Source organism: Ostrinia nubilalis, chromosome 2 (assembly GCF_963855985.1).
Source record: "Ostrinia nubilalis chromosome 2, ilOstNubi1.1, whole genome shotgun sequence".
Taxonomy (NCBI): Eukaryota; Metazoa; Arthropoda; class Insecta; order Lepidoptera; family Crambidae; genus Ostrinia; species Ostrinia nubilalis.
In genome coordinates, this window is record NC_087089.1 from 13309001 (window position 1) to 13332461 (window position 23461).

Genomic DNA, 23461 nt, shown 5'->3' on the forward strand with positions numbered 1-23461 from the left:
ATTAGTCACAAGTCGTTTCAATGGTACTTTACTAACAATACTATCTATAGGAAGTCGAAAGCAGATAAGTAAATGATACGATTGATAAACAAAATAGCACGTCTCATGATTCCCACTCTCATAAATAAATGGATGATGTATTCAGTATAACAATGAAATGTCTGGGTTCTGACAGTCGATAATCTGCACCACCTTAACAATATCCCGTTGGTCTACCCGCCAGTTTAAACTAAATGTGTTTTGAAACAAATTGAACTATCCACCGATATTGCTTTGTGAAAAGCCAATTTTCGTGGAGTCATAAAGTGGCCCAATAAAACATGATTGAGAGCGAACCAACGCGGTCCCGTTCACACCCACACGGCAGTGGTTCGTTTACCTCAACACGATCATTCTCATTACCGCCTTAGGTCTGAGCAGCCATCATCTCTACCATAGCGAAAAACTAACGGGCAGGTCACTTCCTAAAAGCGCATGACCCCACCTAAAATACTTCAGTTAGGCCCGGTTTCCGAATTGAGATTTTTGGCTTGTGCGTGTTCATCTTCTTGTAAAATATGATTTTTTCGTATTAAATTTCATCCTTGAGTAAAATTTAAGCACGCTCTAGCTGTAATTCTCAAACCGGGCCAACGTTATAGAAACGCTCTATCATTGAAATATTCATTCAAAGTTACAAATTTTTCATTTGATTACGAGTTAGCGCGAATATTTTATCTATGGTTCTCAGTATATCAACTCAGATTTGCAACCTAATAATACGCTTTAGAATTTAGAAATCTTTTGGTTTATGCAAAATATACGATAGCAAGTTTTTTATTATCATCAATGGTATGGTGCAACTAAGTAAAGTGCTAACTACAACTTTTAAGCCTACCGGTCTGGCTGCTCTCCACAGAATATGTTATACAGTTACAAACCCAAAAACAGATTCAGGGACTGAATCATTTTTGCACGCGACGAACCGTAATGACTTGAATCAATCATAATTTTGTGGTCAATTTCGAAAAGTTGTTTCCAAAAATTAATTTCAAATGAGAGATCCTTTTTTACGAAGGTTCCAACTTCCAACGATTACCCAATCTTGTATTTAGTCGTTATAATATTCTTCTATAAGACAAACCAACTTTAAAGCTATAATGTGTTAATACATGGCAAATATTTATAATGGCAAGACACCTTGTTTGGTCATGATTGCCAATCATTGGCTATACAACTGAACGCAAATAACTATTCATATAATCAGCATAAAACATAAATGAGTAGGTATTTATTCAGATTCCGATTACGAAACACGGAAAAACGTTACAAATTAAATATCTGTCCAAGAAATTATCTTCAGTAAACATTTATCAGAGAGTTAATCCGAGTCCGATGATTGTGTAAATAAGATCGAGACACTTGTACTTGCAAAATGTGATCTAAATTCTTTTTTAATCGCGTTCTGTGGCAACCGTCATGATTTGAATACCAGAAAATTACCAAAACTCAACCCAGTTTATGCCTTTGCTATTTGTAAGAGAAAAAAGTAACTTTAATAGAGTGTAGAGTTTTAAAAGTGGAGCCATAAACACAACGAGGTCGTCTAGTGTCATGGCGCGACGCTGCGCGGGCGATTATTGCGAAATTTAACCGAATATAACCTTTATTACATAGTTAAGCTGCTTAAGCTGCGCGACATGATTGACTAATAAAACGTGGCGCATTCTCTAAATTCTGTGGTTGACAGTTCAATGCGTATGTTTTAAGGTTAATTAAACTCTAATCTTGATAATTTTCTCAGAGATCGAGATAAGAACTGAACTAAAAAACATAATTAGTAAGCATTTCAGCAGCCTATAGAGATCTAAGCAGGTATGTAAACCTTCAAAAAAATTCGTGTTTGGTAGGTCTTTTAAAATAAAAGCTTGATAATGTTGCGAATGCCTGCCCCTTATGTCCCTCTTTATTAATTTGTAGAAATCCTTGAAATACCGATCTATCAACAAAGAACTAAATTCTCAAACATACAGATGACAGCACACTAACGTAAACACTGTGGAATCTTATCTAGTTGTCATAGGCGCTATTTTGTCCAATGTTTTTATATTATATTATGCATACAAAAGGGAAGTATTCCAAGCATTTGAACGGTAACAATTCATCGAAAGCTCGCAAGGTCCGCGAAACGGCGCGGGCGCATGAGTCACGTGGCCTTCGACCCTCGCGCAACTGGTTTCATTGTCGGAGATTCGTCTTCAGTTCTTGTAACTACCTGATAGCATCTGACAGTTAACGCTTCAACTTTTTTGTTTGAGCATCCAGTGTGACGTCATGCAGGGAAGTGCTAAGTTATAAATATGCAGATTAATAGCGCATTGTGATCTCATTGTGTTCTTGAGAAAATATTCTAACGTATACTCGTACATACAATACAGGTCAGCTTGCCCAAAATGGCCGCAGCGTTTAGAGCACGTCACTTAAATTAGTGTGATTCAGAGAATCAGAATCTATTGGCAACTTTATCCGTATGATTAATATCTGCATTTGGAAAAGGATGCAATTATACAGAATTGCTGGAATAGGGGAAGTACAAATCGTACATTTTCTCATATTCACAAATCGGGTTGTGTTAAATGTTAGATTTTAACTTTAGAACATGCTTCATGCTATTTAAATCCATTGATTCCGGAAAAATTAAAGCTTTCTCCAGTTTAAAAGGTAGGAAATAAAATTAAAAGTACTTATCTGGGTCTTCAAAAATACATTAAACATACTTTTTTTAATCAGTATTTTTCCGAATAAATTGGTACCTCCTCATACCATTTTGAGCCTCATCCGTACCCATGTCCTGAGAGATCTCAAAATAAATTACCAAAATTACTCAAAATGACTAACCACAAACCATACCGAAATTATATTACATATCTCATCAGAGATAGCTTCTCTTAATTCGGAACATTTCACGCTCATCTCAGACGTTAACGGACAAGATTACCCCAATGGTTACGCAAGACAATTCAATTACAATTAACTATTAATTAATGCAGTTACAAAGGACTCGACCTCTACAAGTGTGGGCCCGATGATTCAAGTTAACAATCGATGTTGGGTCCCACGCGCAGCCGAAAGGAGAACAATGTCGGGTGCAGGTGGTGACTTAGTAGTTGATTTATACCTCCTTTTCATATTATTATAACTGTATAACATCTATACTTATCTATACTAATATTATAAAGCTGAAGAGTTTGTTTGTTTCTTTGAACGCGCTAATCTCAGGAACTACTAATCCGATTTGAAAAAATATTTTCGTGTTGGATAGCCAATTTCTCGAGGAAGGCTTTATTAAGGCTATATAACATCACTCTACAGCCAATAGAGGTGGAGCAGTAAAGAAAAATGTTGCAATAACGATAAATATTATTCAAACTATGTTCACGCGTACGTACGAAATCGCAGGTATAGCTAGTTATAAATAAATGTTATAGATGAGGGGTTTATTGTAGATAAAATCGAATGATAACTTAAAACATAAAGAAACTTATAAATCGTTAGCATTTCAAATCGTTAATGAATTCACACAAAAACTATTAAAAGTTGATGATCTGTGCGAAGTACGAAATTGAGTTCTAACAGTTTTAAAATACATCATAATGCAAACAAGTAACACAAGAAACTCATTAATTTTCATTATCTTGCATAATCCTTTATAATTTTTGCAGCAGAGATTACTCGTAGCTAAAATATAATATTCATTATTCACTATAAATAAACTGAACTTGAGCCACTTGATAAAGCAGTTGAAATAATTGTATTTTAAGCATACTGCCCAGACATTAAACTTGTTTCCGTGTACATTTTTCTCTATAACACACGTCTAATATAATTTGTGTTTTTCTATGCCTGATTGGAGAAGAGAATAGTTCACTACTGCGTTTTGCTGTGCTCCGAATTTTTCGTGACGACCATGATCTTTGATTAAAATATCACTATTAGAATAAGCTCCGGTACAGATAATAGCACATCAGACTACTTCGTTGTAAAATAGTCTCTGTTGCAACTATATAAGATCCTACAGTATTTAGCTTGAGGTGCTTGTAGCACGAGGTAGGGCCCTCTTATTTTCAAAAGTATAGAAGTGCATAAAACCAGACAGAAGTCGGCATGAAGGTGCTAGGCCGAAAGTTGGGGCTAAACAATAATTATCAATTAAAAATAAACAGAATGGAAACTTCCACCGACATAAGCATAGATACATAACCCGTAACAACACTAGTACAGTCAGCGTCAAATAATTCGAGACACCCAAAGTAGCCAATAAGTTCGCAGTTACAATTGGAATAAGGATGTGTTATCAACTTTTTATCTACTTTAGGTGTCACAGACTATTTAAAGCTGACTGTACAGCAACAATTAACCTCGTAAAATACCGATCAGCCCCCAAACGTTACGCTTAATGTATCGTACCTACAGGTTGTTACGCTTCATAACGTTTTCAGGTTTCATCAAGGTGTGAGGAAAGGTCGGCATCTCCTCATTTAATTATCTCATTAATTATGAATTTAATAAGAAGGCTAAGTTTTTACGAACATCACTAGGTCACTTCTAATCAAGATCAACGATTACACTAGTGTAATAGATGTAATAGATGACAATGTAAAAGATAAAAAACTTAAAACGTGTCTTTTGTATGAAATAAATGCGTCGAAACTGAAGACCTGGGCGAAATCTTTGCTTTTGTCGCCAGTTACATGTGTAACTTATTGATAATGTAGTTGTTAATAGGTAACACCATTACTACAGACAAACAGATCGTTAACTCTATATGTTTATTTTTATAGGCAATAAGAGTCAATAACTCTTACATCTACTTATGTATGTTTGTATGGACGCATATTTTTCTTAAGGAAATTGCAGCTGCTTCCATCGCCAGTTTTCCTTAAGAACCGATAAATAGGTGTGGATTTTTTGCATTTAATCGTAACTCAGTCGTACTGGTTAGAGCAGTCAAAAGATGTAGGGTTTGAGTCCCTTCAGATTGGCAGATATTTCAAGTTTTTTTTTTCTCTCTTTATTTGGGACAACAAACAGTTACATTGAGGGCTTATGTTGAAAATATTTTCCTAATCACATTATTATGACTCGTGACGCACGGCTTATGACCGCAGCTTTAGATAAAGCTCCAAGCACAAATATGCGCGATCTAACGATCAGCCGACCGCAAAACGTGTGTCGTTTAAGGTCTACTATTAATGCAATGAACACATTCTTGGGATTACAGAATGGCATGTAAAGTGATATTAAATTATGTAATTATACCCCGTTAGATATTTTTTTAATAGAACGAATAGCTAGGCTCTTGTCCGTTTTGTAATTATTTGAAAAACTGTTGAAATGCAACTTTAAGCAACATTTTGAATGCAATTAAACAAATATTTTAATGCCTATACAATTTCTACACGTTCCATTACTTATTTTAAAATTGAACCTATTTTTAATTTTGTACTTAAATAAGTAATAGTTGTAATGTAAGTAGATAGCTAATACATATTTAAATAACAATAAAAGAAACACGCGATAGTCCATAATGATTTTAAACAAAACATTCAATGTAACAGATATACAAAAACAGTTAAATTAGCTGCAATTATCTAATTTAGCATTACACTGATTAGGCAAACCTGTCAGCCTGGAATGTTTACAAACAAAAACTGGCGTGCTTAGAACGGTCATTAGAGTGTGACCGGCGCAGGCGCAGGACGCAATTATGAGTACGCACAGTAAATACAAGCACACAGTAGGCTATCTATTTATCGAGCTCGCCATAATTTTTAGAGCTTAACCTAAAAGAACCTTTTTTTTATCACCCGCTTTCATAAATCTGTATAGAATCTGTATAGAGATCTAAGATCCTACCTAAAAATTACTTACAAAGAATCTCTTTCCAAAATTGCTTTCCATGACTAATTGGATTTATAAAAAATACAGTAGGTAAGCCAAAACCAGAGTCATCGAAAAAACATCATCAACATCGATGCAAAAATCTAAGAGTCTTAGGTCATCCTGCGGTGTGTAACCTTAAGGCACATATGAGTCTAAAGTCTATTAAACTGACTCATCAGATTGCCATCTTTTATAATGTTCATGTGAGCTGTTCGTTTTTCACCAGTTAATAATAGTTTGGTATTAATAATACTTAAAGAGGCCCAAGTCAACAGTGAGACGATCTAGGACCGAGCCGCCTGAAGACGCATGATACGGAGGGCTGACCCCAAATAAAATGGGAATGGGCCTGGCAAAGAAGAAGAATAGTTTGGTATACCATAGGTACCCAGCAAGGACGGCAACTTACTGTATTTTTCTTAATTGTGACTCTACATATGGCGATCCTGCGCCCGCGTCGTGTCGCAAGCCAGTCATGATCAGAATCGCTTAACAACGATCAGTGACTGCAACGCACCCTAGCTTGAATGTCTGATCGGATTAACGAGCTTGGCGAATACAGGGTGGAAATCAAATTAGAGCTTTATATAAAGTCATATAAGATCAGCGATTAACTGAAACGTAAATGCAAAACCAATCTTACAACGTTCTCCAAGAGAATGTTTTCATCAACTCCAGAGAAGACCCTTCTTCTGATTCGTAACATTATTGAGTGCCTTATAAATAAGTACCATCTAACCGCCCCACTTGTAAGTGTAACTATCTCTTTCAAATCACTTATTTTCATGAATAAAACATCGTTGACACTACATGCCCAAGGGCACTTGAAACCTTTCATCGAAATCAGTAGTTCTAAGCTCCTCAATCAAAGACTTGAATCTATGCTTGAGATTGAATTGCGTTTTGCGCGTCATTTCATAACAACTTCTAATCATCTAGTGCCACCCTGTATGCTTCGGAGGTATTCACTTTACAGTCATTTAAAGTTCGGCTACCCGATGTCCATTGTAATGTGGAATTGTAGACCTTACGGCCTTGGGTGAACGCTACAGGACTGGCAAATGGCTGATTTATTTTGTATCGAGGTAACAACATCGGTTTACGAAAATATCGGATCATTCCAAGGCCATTCGGTGCTGTGATTTTATAATTGGTTCTTAAAATATTCAGTAGTAAATTATGGCTGGTGGACATTCGTACATTATAATTTTGGATTGCTGTATACTAATACATTACCTATAGGTCTCATATTTTACTATTCGTCTTTACTTTGGACCTCTTCTTCATCATCATCGTCATCATTAAGCCACAGGACGTCCACTGCTAAACATAGGCCTCCCCCAATGACTTCCACAATGCACGGTTGGTAGCGGCCTGCATCCAGCGCCTTCATGCTGGACTTCTTATGTCCCTAGAAATTCCAAAGAAATAGAGACTTTTTATCGCAACGAAACGATTCTAAAAAGAAGAAAACACCCTGAAAATCCCTGGCCTATATTCTAAAGTAGGTTAGCTCACCTATTAAAGGAAATACAAGTCACAATCAAAATTCTATCGACATTCGTACGTAAAAGGTCATCCGCGACTTTTTTTGTCAAATAAACATGTATTGCTAATATTTAGAATGCAAAGTAGGCACCACACGACCTGGCAAACTCGTATTCTAGCCTCGCTCTTAAACGCAAGGATGGGGACCGGTTCTTATTATTGTCTCATTATGATTCATTTCGGTTCAGCTCAAGATCAGGTAAATGCACTTTTTCCTGATCTTTCACAAAGTAACCTTAGAGTCTTCAATTGAGTCACCCTGGGATTTCCAGCTACCCTATCAATCGTGATCGAGGTTTTTTCCGTTACGTGCGGTCTTGATATTTGTATTTGTTTATGGTAATGTATTTCTACCAGCTACAACTACAACGATTTATTGGTGACTACTATTTTCCAACTATTGTATTTACGGGAAAACCTAACGCTACGCCTGTAGATTTTTAATTACCTAAAATGCAGACGTCAAGAACTATGACCAACGTGTATTGTTTTTAAATATATTTTTTTTCAATTGTATACCCTTCATTAACTTATGTCATCAATAGTTACCTTCTCATGTTGGATGCATATTACGAGTACAAACACTTTATAATGCCAAATTAATCACTGCGCCCTGTTATGTTTAGACAAGGTTAAATTATGCAGTTTTTTGCAATTCGACATAATTCATTCATAGTTATGCTGTTTTGAATAATATAGAAAGGACCACGGATGATGTCATGCAGTTCACCCGGACACAATGTCGTATACACATGTACATATGTACAGTACAGTCAGCGTCAAATAGTTCGCGACACCCAAATTAACCAGAAAGTTCGCAACACATCTTTATTACAACTAGAATAAGGTTGTTGTCAACTTTTTGGCCACTTTGCGTGTCACGAATTATTTGACGCTGACTGTACTGTACCATTAAAGTTTACTTTTTTTCTCGCAAAAATATTGTTCTAGCATAGGTGCTAAGATGCCCCCGAGATACGTAAACTATGTTGTAATTTATGCGAAAATTTGCAGTGGACACAAGCAGCGATAATATTTGTTCTAACTATGCCAATTTGTTGATTTACCAACTCAAACTACTAGTTACCTACTTGTAAGCCACTCACTGAAACATTCTAATGTTGTTTAAAGTTTATAGAAGCACAAAAGCGATTCGGGCACTGTTCCAAAGTAATTCAATAAGTTATAAAAACATAGATTTTAATATTTGTATAAAAAGCTGCTTAAATGCTATGAAATCCTTATTTGATTTCAAATCAATCATCATTCCGTCAGTTGGAAAAACAGAACCTCCAAGACGTCTCGCATGGGTATTTCCAAACAAACTAGGAAATACAGGCTTTGACAGCTCATAAAAAGTATTTCAATCGACTGATGGTATACAATACCTAGTGGTGGTAAACAAAGAAGATACGTAACTTATTTGCTTGAATAATCTTATGAAGTTTTCTAGGAACTCTTTGTATAGAGACGTCTTCTTTTCGATTAGTCGAGATGTTCTTATGATTCGTTTTCGAAAGTTAACATTTTTTATTCATTTTCATTCCTGAAACACTTGTGACCGCACGGTCGAACTGTTGTACCTAAATATGAGCAAAAAGCATAGTCTAGTAGTCTAGTGACCTCCGCCTTTCACTCGAAGGCACAATATCATGCCTCAGTAGATAATCTTGCAGAATTTATGCATATTTAGAAGAAACTGTGACTTATTTGGAACATACGCGATTCGCTGAGACGTTTTCAGTAAGAAAAACAAAACCTCCCGAATCGCTCCACTACCTCTGAAACCTACTCAGTTAAGCGCTAATTTATTCAAAATACACACATATTGTATACATGATGGGTTCATGATACCAATCCATATATGTAGGCTAGTCTGGAATTCGAAATATACAACGTGCTCTTTTTGATTTCCTGGAACTCTAGGGTATTAATAAGATCACTTCAAAGAATGGAATGGCATTACATTTTTTGTTAAATTCAACAATTTTTTTCGACTTATTTTTTCATACGAAATTATTTAAAAACTTAATTTTTCACTGAAATAATTCATAATTTACATACACTTATCAATAAAAAGTCTGCACGAAAAGACTAGGTGACAATTTTGGAAAAAAATCTAGATTGATGATACTATAATCTAAATCAACTAGGTATCTTCTAAATCCACAATATCTTCAAAAATATGCTTTTAGAAACACATATTTCTAAGACTTTAACTAGTTTTTATTTATAGAATATACCCCTAAAATTTCCGGAAAACAAAAGGAGCACGTTGTATAAACCTAACTAATTTTCTTCAAACTAATTTTAAACAAATAAATTGAGTCGACACGTCTTTGCTAATTTCTAATTTTGACGTGTCAACTCAATATTTATTTGCTTATAATTAGAAACTGCTAACAATTACCGACAGGTAACCGTACAGTTTGACAGTTTATTTACATCACTCTTCCATTAGCTGCAGTACCGTTAGCATGTCACATTGCCGAATTAAACCTAAAGTTACATTTTAAAATTACTTAACCAAACGTGTAGAGTCGAAAGAGCGTTACGTAGAAAAAGATTTCTAACATTTTCACAAACATTTTCACTTCTAATTAGCCAGTCTTTAATGCTTGCTTCATTGTGTTCTCATGTCGTAAAAATGTAAGGCGACGGTAAAAATTGTTCTTTAGTAAAACAAATAAGTATTTGACTAAACGAAAGGTAAAGTCGTTGGATAAGTATTTATTTTTAATTAAAACATTATTGTTGAGCTTTTCTATAAAACCACTACCTTTGCTCGACTTCAGCATGCAGTAAGTATGGCAACTAGACAAACAGATGTATATGAGATCACCTCCAAAAGACAGACGAAATTTTAATAGGGCATCTAATTATATTAGAAAAATTGGACCCTAGCATTAAAACCAAAAAAAATAGGCTAGTTTCTGTTTTTACTTTTCCTAACAAACTAAATGTAATATTGTTATTTTTAAACCCTCTCTGTCATTTTCACATTATTTACATAAGCTGTTGGACGTGACGTCCTTGTACACTGCACTGCCTCCGGACCGCACTGAGCACTTCGGGTTCCCTCAACATAACATCAAAAAATCTCGAAAACTAGCATTCTAAAAATATGGTTGTATTATCTAAAACGAATTAATTTAAGATGTTTTATTTGTCCCTTAAATATGGTCTATCTTTTGGAGGTGACGATAAAGTTTTTATTTAGCTAACGCCTTATGAACCAACAATCGCCCAACTAAAGTATGCCACTTACAATTAGTTAAATTTCTCACAAATGAATTACAAGCTGTAATATTGGCGTGGTGAAACACGTCGTGATAGTTAATAAAGTTAATAAGTGTATCTGTAAATAAACCGAATAAGAAATCAGTGGTGACCTCGTTGCCTTTTGGTGTAGGTATTTCACAAATTACTAAATAATTTGTAGTCATTGCCTAGGTTTTGGCGCAACGTGTCTGCAGAATTGAGCACGGATTTCAAAACTATTTTTCTTTGTTTACTATACCTAATAATGGTGTATTAAGTATCTTTTTTCAGTTAAAATCGTATTTGCTTAAATAATATGAAACTGATGAATTTTCTCGACTTATCGTCTTAAGGTGACTGAGTTTCTTCCGCCACCTCTTCTAAGCAACAGCCCATATGTTGTCCCGTAGTAGTGATAGGGCAAGCCATCTGGGACGTGTACAAGCGCCCTGGGAAGGGCCTAAGTACAAAATAAAAAAAATCTTTAACTTAATGATGGTTAAAAGTTAAGATTCTTGCAATAGATATAACTTATAAATACCTGTACCTACAATGTAAAGCTTTCATTTTATTCCGAAAAAAATGATCAAATTATTTATAAATAACTTTCGTAAACATTTTACACATAGAAATGAACACTACTATTTTGTAAACTACGTTCAATACTTGTTGGATATAATCATATAGTATTTGACGTATTTAATGCTACGTTGATCACATCTTAAATATGGTAAAACCGGCTTTACTAGACTAGATATAAACTGGTGTACACGCTTTGAAACCTCATTACTTAATTACAGATAAGCATCTTTACTCGTTGCCGTAATAAACAACATTATTTCAATCAAATAAATTACAGGCACTAGAAGTTGCTACAACCAACTATGTATTATGTTAATTTATTTTTAACAAGTAGGAAACAGGTAGCATCATAGTAACATAGGATCAGTAGAGTCTATCATAGCATTGCATGTGAGAGAAGTAGACTCTACGCTACATGAAATCATTTAGGTATCTTTATGTATTCAAATAAGACCAAAACTATATAAAATAGACTCTATTGTATCTTTAAATCAGTCATTATTTAAGTCTGTATTTCTGTCATTATCGTCGCATCTTTTAACTCAGATTTACACCTCAAAATTTATTTTGATTCACACGCCGCGTCTTTTATTTATTCCCAAACAAAAATACTTATTGAAAAATGTACCCCTTCCTTCTTGGAAGACGTTTATGATAAAGGCATCATCATAAAATCCTGTTACATAATTAGTATAAACGAGAAGCCTCTGACCAAGCGAATTACTTGCACTTTCCCAACTCGCATGCAATCCGAATACCATTATCGCTGGGCGATAACGTAATGCGTTTCTATTCTCTTTTTGTTGACGCTAACGCATTCAATTACAATTTGATTAGAGCGTGGTGGTAAATCTAGAAGCTGGAAACATAAAACCTCTTCTCTATTTGAAACGATTGCAATATCAGTAGCATTAATAGCGTCATTCAGTATTTGATAGGGATTTTAATTGATATCTTTTAGATGCTTTTAGTGAGCTGTAGATCTAGACCGTAGACAGGTAGGTACATTAATTAATTCAGGGCTCCATCCTTATCTCAAGATGAGCGTAGAATAAGTTTAAAAGTCGATCCCGTAATACATTTACAGATGAATCTTGTGTGACCAATTCTTGATCATCAGTAGATTTTCAAATCAACCTTTAACCACATAGTAACGCATTCTTTAAGCTACATTTTAACAAGCATTTTCAGAATCTTTGGTTAACGTTATGTGTTTAACGACTTTAGGTTCCAAGCGTTTCTACAAACGTTAACTAATAAAGAAATCATTTGGTCTAGCATTTCATGCACCGGCACAATGCCTTCAAGCGTAAAAAATCTTTAATCGACTCACATCTCCGTTGCAGCATCCACAGACAACCTTCATCTTAATATTCACTGGATGTAATTATTTGTACGAGAACTTCATAAACCTAAATGGCAATGACCTAGGTTTGTTGAGATAGGTCACCGACTCGGTACTTTTAAAATTAATATTGTTTACGTAACTTCATTCACATATTCTTCAAGAACTGTACTTATTCCTGAGGTTAAGGCAAGGGGATATTGTAACACTCATTTCTCACTTAGTTAGGTTATTTTTTTTTTTACTTAAAATCTTTATTGCACACAACATTTTAGGTTAGAATCAGAAACTGGGCCGTAGAGTCACAAACTTTATTTTTATTATCTACCTTTATTTAGATAATTTATTGTAAATCTACTATAGTAAATTCAACTTAAATTGATTAAATCTTACTTCCAGAGTCAACCCAATAAAACAATTACAAAAGACATCGGCTCTATGCGTCTCACTCTATCTCACTTCATTCTTACCCAATAAGCGAGATAGATAGAGCTGAAAATATCGTCTTTACAGACTAAGGCCCTACATAGTTGACAGTCGCGTGCCAATGCAATATTTCGGCTTGAATGCTGTACTGTAGGTCTGTGTGCAGACTCAAGCTGGCGGCCTTTCGCGGCTGCGAGCCGAGCATTCCATAGGCGCGCCTATGGTTACGTATTTGATGGATTAGAACGGTTTGTTGTGGCAAAATAATGTAAACAATAACTTTATAATTAATCAATACAATATGGGGAATACTTTGATGCTAATAAGACACATAAATGACCCAGAAAACACACAAACAAAGCTGGTTCGATATAGCTCATTTGTTAGCGATGACATTTGTCGCCCAAACCTAGCTTTTTCTTACTCGTAGGTACTTCTCCCATTTTGCTTTTCTTGCATAAATAAAAAAGTTTCTTAAGCTGCATATCTTTACGATGCAGATATTAAAAATGTTCGCCTTTTATTTTATTCAATAATTATAATCAAAGTTTAACGGAGAAAAGTTAACATTGATAAAGTTAACCAATTGATTAATTAAATAACACTCATCGAAGGCCTACATTCTAAACACAGACTGCCAAATAACAACAAGGAAGTTACATTATAATGATCAGTAATCATTAACTATATCACAAATCACAATGAATAATACCAACAGTCATTCTTTGAACGGGCGATGGATATTCTTTTAGCATGAAATCATTGCGGTTGAAAATATAATCTTATGTACAGCGTGTTGTTTTTGGATCTTAAACTGTTTCTACAATCTAGGGACAAACTTGACCTTCACTGGTTGGGTTTTTATTGGCGGTCAAGCTGTAGATCCTGGCTACACAGGAGTTGCAGCGGTGGGAACGAGAGGTGGGAATAGTCACGTGACTCTACAATCATCAAGTACGATATTGAAAACACATCATGGTTTCTGTAACAACGCTCTTGACAAGAAATGTACGAGTGTAAACCAATTTTTTTCTGAAGTAAATCAGTTAAAACTGCCTCTGAAAAGCTGAATTCAGGCAAGAAAATGCTAAGTACTATTTAAACCAACAATTTTCCAATTCCTTTTTAATTGATTAATCGAAATCGAGCAAATTACATGATTCCGAACAAATTACAAAATTTTAAATCGTAAACAGAAAATTATATCGTGTGTAGGCAATTTCTAATACTAATAGTGTATGTGTTTTGCAATCAAACTGTTTACATTAAATTGTGCGGTCGTGACTGCTATCAATTTTCAAATTAAAATCCATTTACAACAATTTTGTGATTCTAAAAATTGCATGTCCATACACGCACTTATGGTCATACAGTGTACATTCACTGTACAAACACCATTAACCTTCAAGTACCTACACGCCATAGAAGTATTACCAACATCTTAAAATTATCAACCTACATAACTTTAACTTGGAACTACAACTACTTCAATAAAAATGCATTAAAACACCTGTATTGGTTTATAGAAGTAAAATGTCATGAATCAGATAAGTAGCTCGCGTAAAAGACACAAAAAAGCACACTTAGTGGAACGAGTTTAGGCAATCAATTTCCACACCACTTGTCAATTCAAGCAGAAAACGCAATTTCCTGCAGAGTGACAAGGATTTTCCTATTAATAAATACCTGAACAATAGGTACATGAAAAAATATCGAACAGCATCCTGTGTAGGCGCAGACGATTGCGTTGAAACAATATTTATTGTTTACATGATTGTTGTCTTTGTCACCTGAAAGTCGAGCGAGTCTTCGCGCCGAGCGAACGTCAGATTCAAGAAGTGGCTCCAGAGAAATGTATTCGTTTGCGTGTTTTTTGAAAAAGTAAAATGTCAAGTGCTTCGTCTCTCTCGGATGGGTAGGATGTGAGAAGGCACGATGCCCGGTGGAGGGAATCTGGTGAGGACTGAAAGATACAAAAGGAAGGCGCGAACGCCGCGGTCGGCGCATGCGCGGTACTACTACACGCGGTCCTTGGTCTTAGAGGCCCCGTGGAAAGGGGGCAATGCCAGGACAAGGTGAGGGTTTAGGGAAAACTGTAATACTTACTTATACATATTTATTAATCTTGTATGTGAAATAGTCTCCATCAAATCGTTAAATAGGCAATATGTTAGTAAAAGTGCATCTGTGCATCACACCTTACCAGAGCTAGGAATTAGATTAATTTTAGAGCATTAAGTATTCTTCTAGTCCTTAAAAGCACAATCTTTCAAATATCAAAAAATGTATTTGCAGATGCATGCAGTTCTAAATTACAATCTTCTTAGAATTTTATAAGCTCTTTAACGTGCGTGAGAATAGAGACACACGGTCGCCCAATAACTATAAAAATTGCCTGCTACTATTGACGACTGTAGAGCTCTTTAAGAGACACTGTGACATTCTTCACGGCTGTATTAGAGTTAAGTAATCTAACCAAACCGAGCCTAACTCGACGATGGACGGAGAGATCTGTCAACATTCTCGCGCAGGTCAATAGAAAACATGTTTTTAGTTTTACGTTAACGTGCCTTCAGTTACCTAACTAACGCAATCACATCGATTTGCAACTCGAGTGGGACGGCTCTTTCATAATGTGTTTTTATACTGAAATAAGTCAACATCACATATTACATGATGTATATTATGTAGTGGTTAATGCAAACTGAAAGGTTAAAAACATTAGACCTGATCTTTAACTGGCAGATAACTCTATGTCTGCAGATTTCGTTGCCATTGTCATTGATAGTTCAGGTATCCTAATTAAACTACCTCGGTAAAAGTCTAAAAATATCTAGCCCATTAAACTTAATTAATATAAAGCTGTGCCAAAAATATTTTGACTATTCTGTCTAATCAAAACAATCGGCAATGACACTCACTAATTATCATAAAAGAAATAACCTAATTAAATCCAATTCATCAGTGCAATCCACATAAATCTCTCGAAGCTTACAAAACGAAGTCTGGTACATTCCGTCAATGTCAAGAACGTTCTGTTGATGATTACAAATTGGAGTAGTGACCCTAAGGCCATATGGACATAGCTTTTGACTGTATGTACTTATTATATCTCTATATGATCGGTAAAAGGTGGCTTGCCTCGGTCGACACTTTTGCATCGGGACTAAGGACAACAGCTGGCAAATCGAGTTAATTTAAAAATGACTATACGATTTGTCATTAAAAACGTGAACAGTTAACGCGATTGATTGTTGAGTAATAAAAGGAGGTAAAGTCTAACAGAATTTTAGTTTGGGACACTACAAACTCACAATCTTGGTATCAGAGTTTTTGAGCCTGAAAGATGTAGAGACAGATAGTAGATATAAACCTTCGAAAATTGGACTGAAACCTCCATAATACTACTACAACTATCAACAAACAGAATTAAAAGGGGAAATACAGGGTGTTGATTTCAATCCTCGCCATATTTTTTAGGTGATCTATTATGACTTATGTAAGTCATAATCGTATTATCCACCAAAAAAAATTACAAACGAAAGTGTAATTTTTAGCAAATATTTTCCGTGCGACATCAAGTGTACTGTGGCCCGCAATACGTTTACACTAAGACACCATCGAGCTACGCGGATTGCTTGCTTATCATGTCGGATAGCCTACTGAAGGTAGCCACGTAAAGTAGTTCTTTGACTAACTAAAGTCAATTTTTTACTGATTCGTGATCAGAATAAGCTACTTAATCAACTCCCTAAATATGGCGAGGATTGAAATCAACACCCTGTATAACTCTGTTTATGTATAATCCAAGAAGTAACTAATAATATAACCTAAACAGGAACAAATATTAAATGACGTTACAATAGCTCGAAGAGTGCATCGAGTCAAGCGCCTCTATAACTTAGCAGCGGTAACCTTTCGCGTACTCGGTACTTCATTGTTGTGGTGCAATACTGATACAGTCAGCTAGAAAAACCCTCCGTGCAAAAAGCACGATGAGGCTAAAAACAACTGAACTTGACTCTGACTTGGAATAATTGAACCCTCAAGTGGAACTTGAATCCCAAGTCCATGTTATAAAATTCAGTCTCTAGAATCCTTTAATTTTAGTAAGTGAAACTGCCCAAATAAAGTCACAACTTCATTAACTTAAAAGTACAAAAGGCCCTTAAAGCCTTAGGCCCAGTTTCTGGATTGATTCTCTACTTAAAATGGATTTATTAAGAAAAGTTTACACTTGAGTAGAAAATTAGCAGAGTCAAGCTAAAAAAACTGGGCCTTAATTTTTGTTGTGTGTGTATTGGTCACATGCTTTATCGATGTTATTTCTGATTCTTGTTATTACTTACCTTTATGATTTACCTTCCGACTGTACTTACGGCCAAGGAGCTCTTGGGAAACAGCTAACTGCAGGAATTCGTGTTTTTGTCTTAATTACCACTTGTTTATGTAATTAGCGCGTTTCTTGTTTGGAAATTACTGCCCATAGCGCATGTTAATGTGTACTTTGATGATCAAATAGTTTAGTATAGTCGTCACTTCACGCAATATATTTAGATGACATTCTTAGCACATACTATGTTAATATGCAGACCTGTGTGCTTACCATGAGTTTATGTTAGTTGTACTCGCTAGCGATTGTATAGCGCCCCTAGCGGCTACTTTCAAGGACTAAAATCATCATTGATTTTTAGATAGCGAGCACACCTAATGTAAACTTATGGTAAGCACTAAGCACACTGTTCATATTTTGATGAATGGAATGGAAGGTCTTAAATTAAGAAGTAAGTACTCTATTATTCAAGTTCGCATTATACTATGTTTAAAAAAAATATAAACTGCCAACTTCATTACGTTATGCCCACATTTAAGAAAGATATGTCAAAATACTTTGTTTTCTTGACAAATATTGCAAAGTATACCATTAAGTTTAGATCAGAAGGGAACAAAATAATTTAAAGGCAAGAATCTGTACAAAAAATCAGCGTGCAATGTTTGATAGCAATATGAAATCGCAATGGTTTCTCAACAGACTCTGGTATTAAGTATTTATTTGGCAGAGACTATTAAAATGTAATTTTAGACATTTCCGAAGGCTAACATTCTACGTCATCCATTTTACAATGCAAATGTTTCTAAAGATTGTGACAGAACTGTAATATTTTGCATACAATCTACACTTGGTGAGACACAATTCACAAACCGATTCGTTGCAGATATTTACGTTTAATTTTTCTAATTATGCACCGTATCTAATTAATTCAGTGGAACTGTCTCATTTGTTAGTGTATAAGCTTGCGAAGACGTCATAGGTAGAGTGTAGAATATTCTAGAATTAAATGTTTATTGCCTAATCTCGATAACTTATGACCACCGTGAACAGAAGAAGAAATTTCCTTCTACGTCAAAGTCATTTCGTTTTTCTCTTATATGCAAAATATTTTATGGGTAACTTTATTTAGCTTAGCTTTTAAAACATAACACTGAAGTGATCTTAAAATTGTAGAATAGGCAAAGCCCAGTTTCAGATTTGAGACTTTTAGTGAGTTTTGAGCGTGCCCATTCTCGACTCACACATGAACTTCATATGAAAATAAAAATAAGCATGCTCAAGATACTAATCTCATTTAAAAAAACCGGGCTTTAGTCTATATCTTTACAAAAAAAGACGGTAAAAAACGTGTGTGTTCACCTTTATACTCCAACAGATCATTATGCCTGTCTCTCACAATGCGTGCGACAGCTTAACTGCTTGCCTGACAAACATTAATCTTTTGACCTGTCAAACAATATTGTAATGACATCCGCTGTGACCGCTGTTATAGCCTGACCAGGAACATAAAAACCCTGGCATAGAGGCGCTTCAATTGCATTTGATAGTGCAACACTGGGTACAGTCGTACCTGTATTAAATTAATAGGCTAACTTTATGTATCAGGATTCAGGATTATAGGCTAATTTAATATTTTCATAAATTAACAAAAACATATTATATTATAGGTAAACTGGTTTAAATAAATTAAATGAAACCATCAATCGAGCAAGTAGGATTTTATTATTATTCATCAATAATCAAATTCTGAACTTGAATATTCAACTACAATGTCTGCTCATGAACGCTTCAAACTCGGTACTTCTTTCCCAATTCCATAAAATTCAATACTTACAAAGTGACAAAAAACTTTAAAATAGGTAGTTGAAACAAACCACAGCTAATTTTCATAGTTGACTGTACTATACGATAAACATGTCAGTCAATTTGACAACCTTTGTCGGAAACATTATTCAATGAAAATATTGTCCGAACCCATAGTATTTCTCTTCGACAAATACTTTAACACATTGTGAACCACTTTTCTTTCACGACTATAAAAAGATTTTAGCAATTTAATTCACAAAATCAATTGCGCACATTTAAAATAAAGTTTGTTTACACTTTGACAGCAATAGACTGACATGCAAGGTGACATGTCAATGAAGTTTTCAGTTACTGTTGCCATTAAAAGAAATTAGTACCATTAATTTTCCGCAACATGGCGAGGGTTTTTATGTTCCTGGTCAGGCTATAACAGCATACACTGTCAGCCTGAGCTGCGTTGCTAATGCTCTCAATAAATGCAAAAGACAAAGGAAATAAGGAATTGTTGACATGATTTGTCCATTCGCCAAATTATTTGAAAGTATTTTGGCTAAAGAACGTTGAACTGCGTGATTTTCAGAGGTAACTAAACGCATTTATAACCAGTTTTAGTACAGAGTAATTGAATGAATGTACTCTGTCATATCCTGCCTTTTTGGATAAGACCTGAAGTACGGAAATGCAGTAATTTTTCATGTTTCTGCAATAAATTCATATTCAGCAATCAATTATATCTATATGAAACTTCATAATATACTCGTATCTGTCAGCTAACACTAATAAAACACCATATTTTAATATAACATGACGCTTGACTTTTGTAAAATTGAAGAAGTATAAGGCTGGGTTGCACCATCTTACTTTAACTTTGACAAACGTCAAAAATCTGTCAAACTCCATACAAAAAACGACGGTTATCGTTATAGTTACGATCAAAGTTGGGTGCTGCAACTCAGCCTAAGTCTTCCTTGAAGAAAGAGCCAGATTACGTGATCATATAGATATTTATTAAACGTTTTGCACTCATTAATAAAAAGAAAGTTTTGTATTTAAGTATAATTTAAAACAACTGTTTATTTAAATGCCACTTGGTATCCAGACCAATAAATAAACTATAATACAAAAGTCTAGATTGCTTGCTATTAGCTAACACGCGATAAAAATGCTCTCACTTTGATGTCTACATATTATTCTGCTACATCATCATCATGACTAAATGTCAATCTAAAATTAGCAGTCATACTCGTACCTACGAACAGTACCCTCAATCGCAAAAATAATAAAAACACAGAAAGTAAAATGATAAAATGTTTAGTTGGTGATTATTGGGAAATAAATTGTAACTCTTATGTATCTTCTACCAACATTAAAAAAAAATATTTGGGTCAAAATCGCGTGCTATTGGTTTTCCATGCATACGAGTCGTGATAAAAACCTAAAAACATCATCTTCTGCCGCAGATGTCAGTACGTCCCAAAAGCCCTATTTCCCAGTTTAGTCCAGTCATTTCGTCCGAAAAAAAGGCAAATAAAAGAAAATGAATTTGCGCTTCTAATTTTTTAATATGTTGTAGGGGATACCTAGAAAAGCTTAACTTGAGATTGTCGACCAAGCTTTCCTAGGAGCTTTCGCCGCCATCTTGGAAAACGCTTAAAATTTGTTTTTCGGCAATAACTCGGCTATCCGATGAGATTCGAAAATTTTTGTAGGACACTTTTTGTAGCTTTCTTTGTGCTCTACAATAACGCCCGAACCATTTTTAGCGTATCATGCATCGTTATCGAGATATCGATCGATAAAGTCAAAAATTTTGGACACAATTTTTGTTTTTTGCTTTTTTTTTCTTTGGGTCTTAATAAATATGAAAAATTCCGAAATAATTAAATAATTAATTAAAAAGTAAAAAGTAAAATTTAATTACTTTTAATTACTTTTTAATTACTTTTTTTTAAGTAACGGCAAAGCATTTGTATTAGTTGGTTCTTGTTTTGATCCCTTGTGAGAAACTTCTCCTGGCTAACTTTTGGAGTAGTTGTCTCATCGAATGTGAACTCCGGCGATTGGTTTTTTCTCGAACGTCGTACTCTTTCCGAAGTTTTCGTTCCAGCGAGTGTCATATCAGTCGGATAACCGTCGAATATGATTGCAACCTTTCCTTCGAAGTTATGTTGTACGTATCTGACGTTAATTATTTAATTATTCCGAAATAATTTGTGTCCAAAATTTTTGACTTTATCGATCGATATCTCGATAACGATGCATGATACGCTAAAAATGGTTCGGGCGTTATTGTAGAGCACAAAGAAAGCTACAAAAAGTGTCCTACAAAAATTTTCGAGTCTCATCGGATAGCCGAGTTATTGCCGAAAAACAAATTTTACCCCTTTTTTCAACATGGCGGCGAAAGCTCCTAGGAAAGCTTGGTCGACAATCTCAAGTTAAGCTTTTCTAGGTATCCCCTACAACATATTAAAAAATTAGAAGCGCAAATTCATTTTCTTTTTTGAATGTACGTAATGACTGGACTAAGTTGTGATAATATAGTTCTAACACTCATCTTCTTCCGCAGATGTCAGTCCGCCCCAAAAGTGATGGATAGCCACAGCCGCTCCGCGTCTCCGCGGGACCCGCCCAGGCCCCAGCACCGCCCGCCCTCGCCGCCCTCGCCTGCCGCCTTCGACAACCGCGCCTACCAGCACGACGACCCCGACCAAAACCACAACGATTCCTTCACCTCCAACCCCCCACAGCAGAACGGACACAAAGAACCCAATGGGGACACCAAAACTTTAGAAGCAGTTAACTTGGAACTGATAAATCTGACGCCGAAGAATGGGAATGCTAAGAAGAAGGATGTTGAGGTCGATATGAATGCGACTAACCCGTACGATGAGTACTTCGTACCGGTCAATGAACACAGGAAATATATGAGGTGAGTTCTTTCATCATCATTATTATTTCAACCAGAGGACGTCATAGGTCTCCCCTAATGATATCATTGGCCGGTTGGCAGCGGCCTGCAACCAACGCCTTCCGGCAACCTTTAAAAGATCATCTGTTCAGTTCTTTATTTTATTTTTACAAATAAAATTTATCGTATGCAAAATACTAATATTGCCTATTGTTTGTCATATCTTTATTTCATGTTGCACTAGCTAGAGCGAAGATTTTGATTACTTCAATGTCCGCCATTTTCTTCCGGTTAATTTCGTCAAGTTTCAAATCGCAATTTAATTTAGCTTGCCTTCAATCGTTGACTTTTGGTTGGCGGTCAAGATGTAGAGTATTAAACTGAAATTAATCTTCAATCTACTCATACTATTGTAATTGGTGAAGTTTTTTGCTCACTGCTCACTTCCTTACCCGTGCGAAGGCAATACGGGCGTGTCCATTAGCAATTATGAAATACAAAATTGTATCGTCTCACAAAATAATTAAACTGCTAATTTTTTATTGCTTCCTCATTATTTCCGTTATGTAAAAATATTAACGCACTGATTTGTTTAATCATAAAAGAAGCAAACTACACATTTAAAAGAGCGTGTGTCAGCTGTCACCGATATAGTGATATCCTAGCACGTATTTAGTTATTTGTTATTGCTGGATTCGGGACGATTCTCAGATGGAACGCATATAGTGTAAAATCACTTCGTGTTCTCAGTTTAGTTAATCTGAATATATTGTTAGCACAATTAATATATTTCCATGCCTCGAAGGGCACGGTGATCCGTTTTTCCATTTGATTGATCTAGTTATATCAGAATCTTTTTTTCGGCGGTAGGCGTTAAAAAAGTACGCAAGACTCTCTTAGCTCAAATTTATTTAAAATTAGTAAAAGTTAATATAATTACCTTTTTGCCTTGTCACAATACTTAAAAATCTACAACTTTGACCCACTATCGTTTGTCACCACTTTTATGGTGTGACACTAACACTTCACTGCACTCCACTACCGGCTCTCCAACTTTCATCGCCATGGCTACGCTGTCTGACGTACAACAGCTCCAGTGCTCTCTTGAGGCCTCACTGCACCAGCGCATGAGTGACTTCGAGTCGCAGCTCAAGACTTCTGCTGAGCCGTCATCACTTGCCCGACTGTACGACGAATTCCGGGCATTCAAGGAAACTGTCCACGGCATCCTGCAGCTGTTGCGTAAGCAGATAAGTGAGGTCTCCAAAGTTACTGACACATTGGAGATGAGGCATCGTAGAAAGTGCCTACTGTTCGGCGGTATCTC

General features: G+C 35.5%; 1 protein-coding gene across 1 annotated transcript in view; it reads left to right on the top strand.

Moving 5' to 3' along the window:
- Nucleotides 1-23461, top strand: part of LOC135084506 (proteoglycan 4-like) — a 144656-nt gene that overhangs the window by 40820 nt on the left and 80375 nt on the right. Inside the window, exon 3 of the mRNA XM_063979286.1 lies at nucleotides 21793-22155. Coding sequence (XP_063835356.1) covers nucleotides 21815-22155 — 341 coding nt within the window. The 5' untranslated portion in view covers nucleotides 21793-21814. The remainder of the gene's footprint in view (nucleotides 1-21792; nucleotides 22156-23461) is intronic.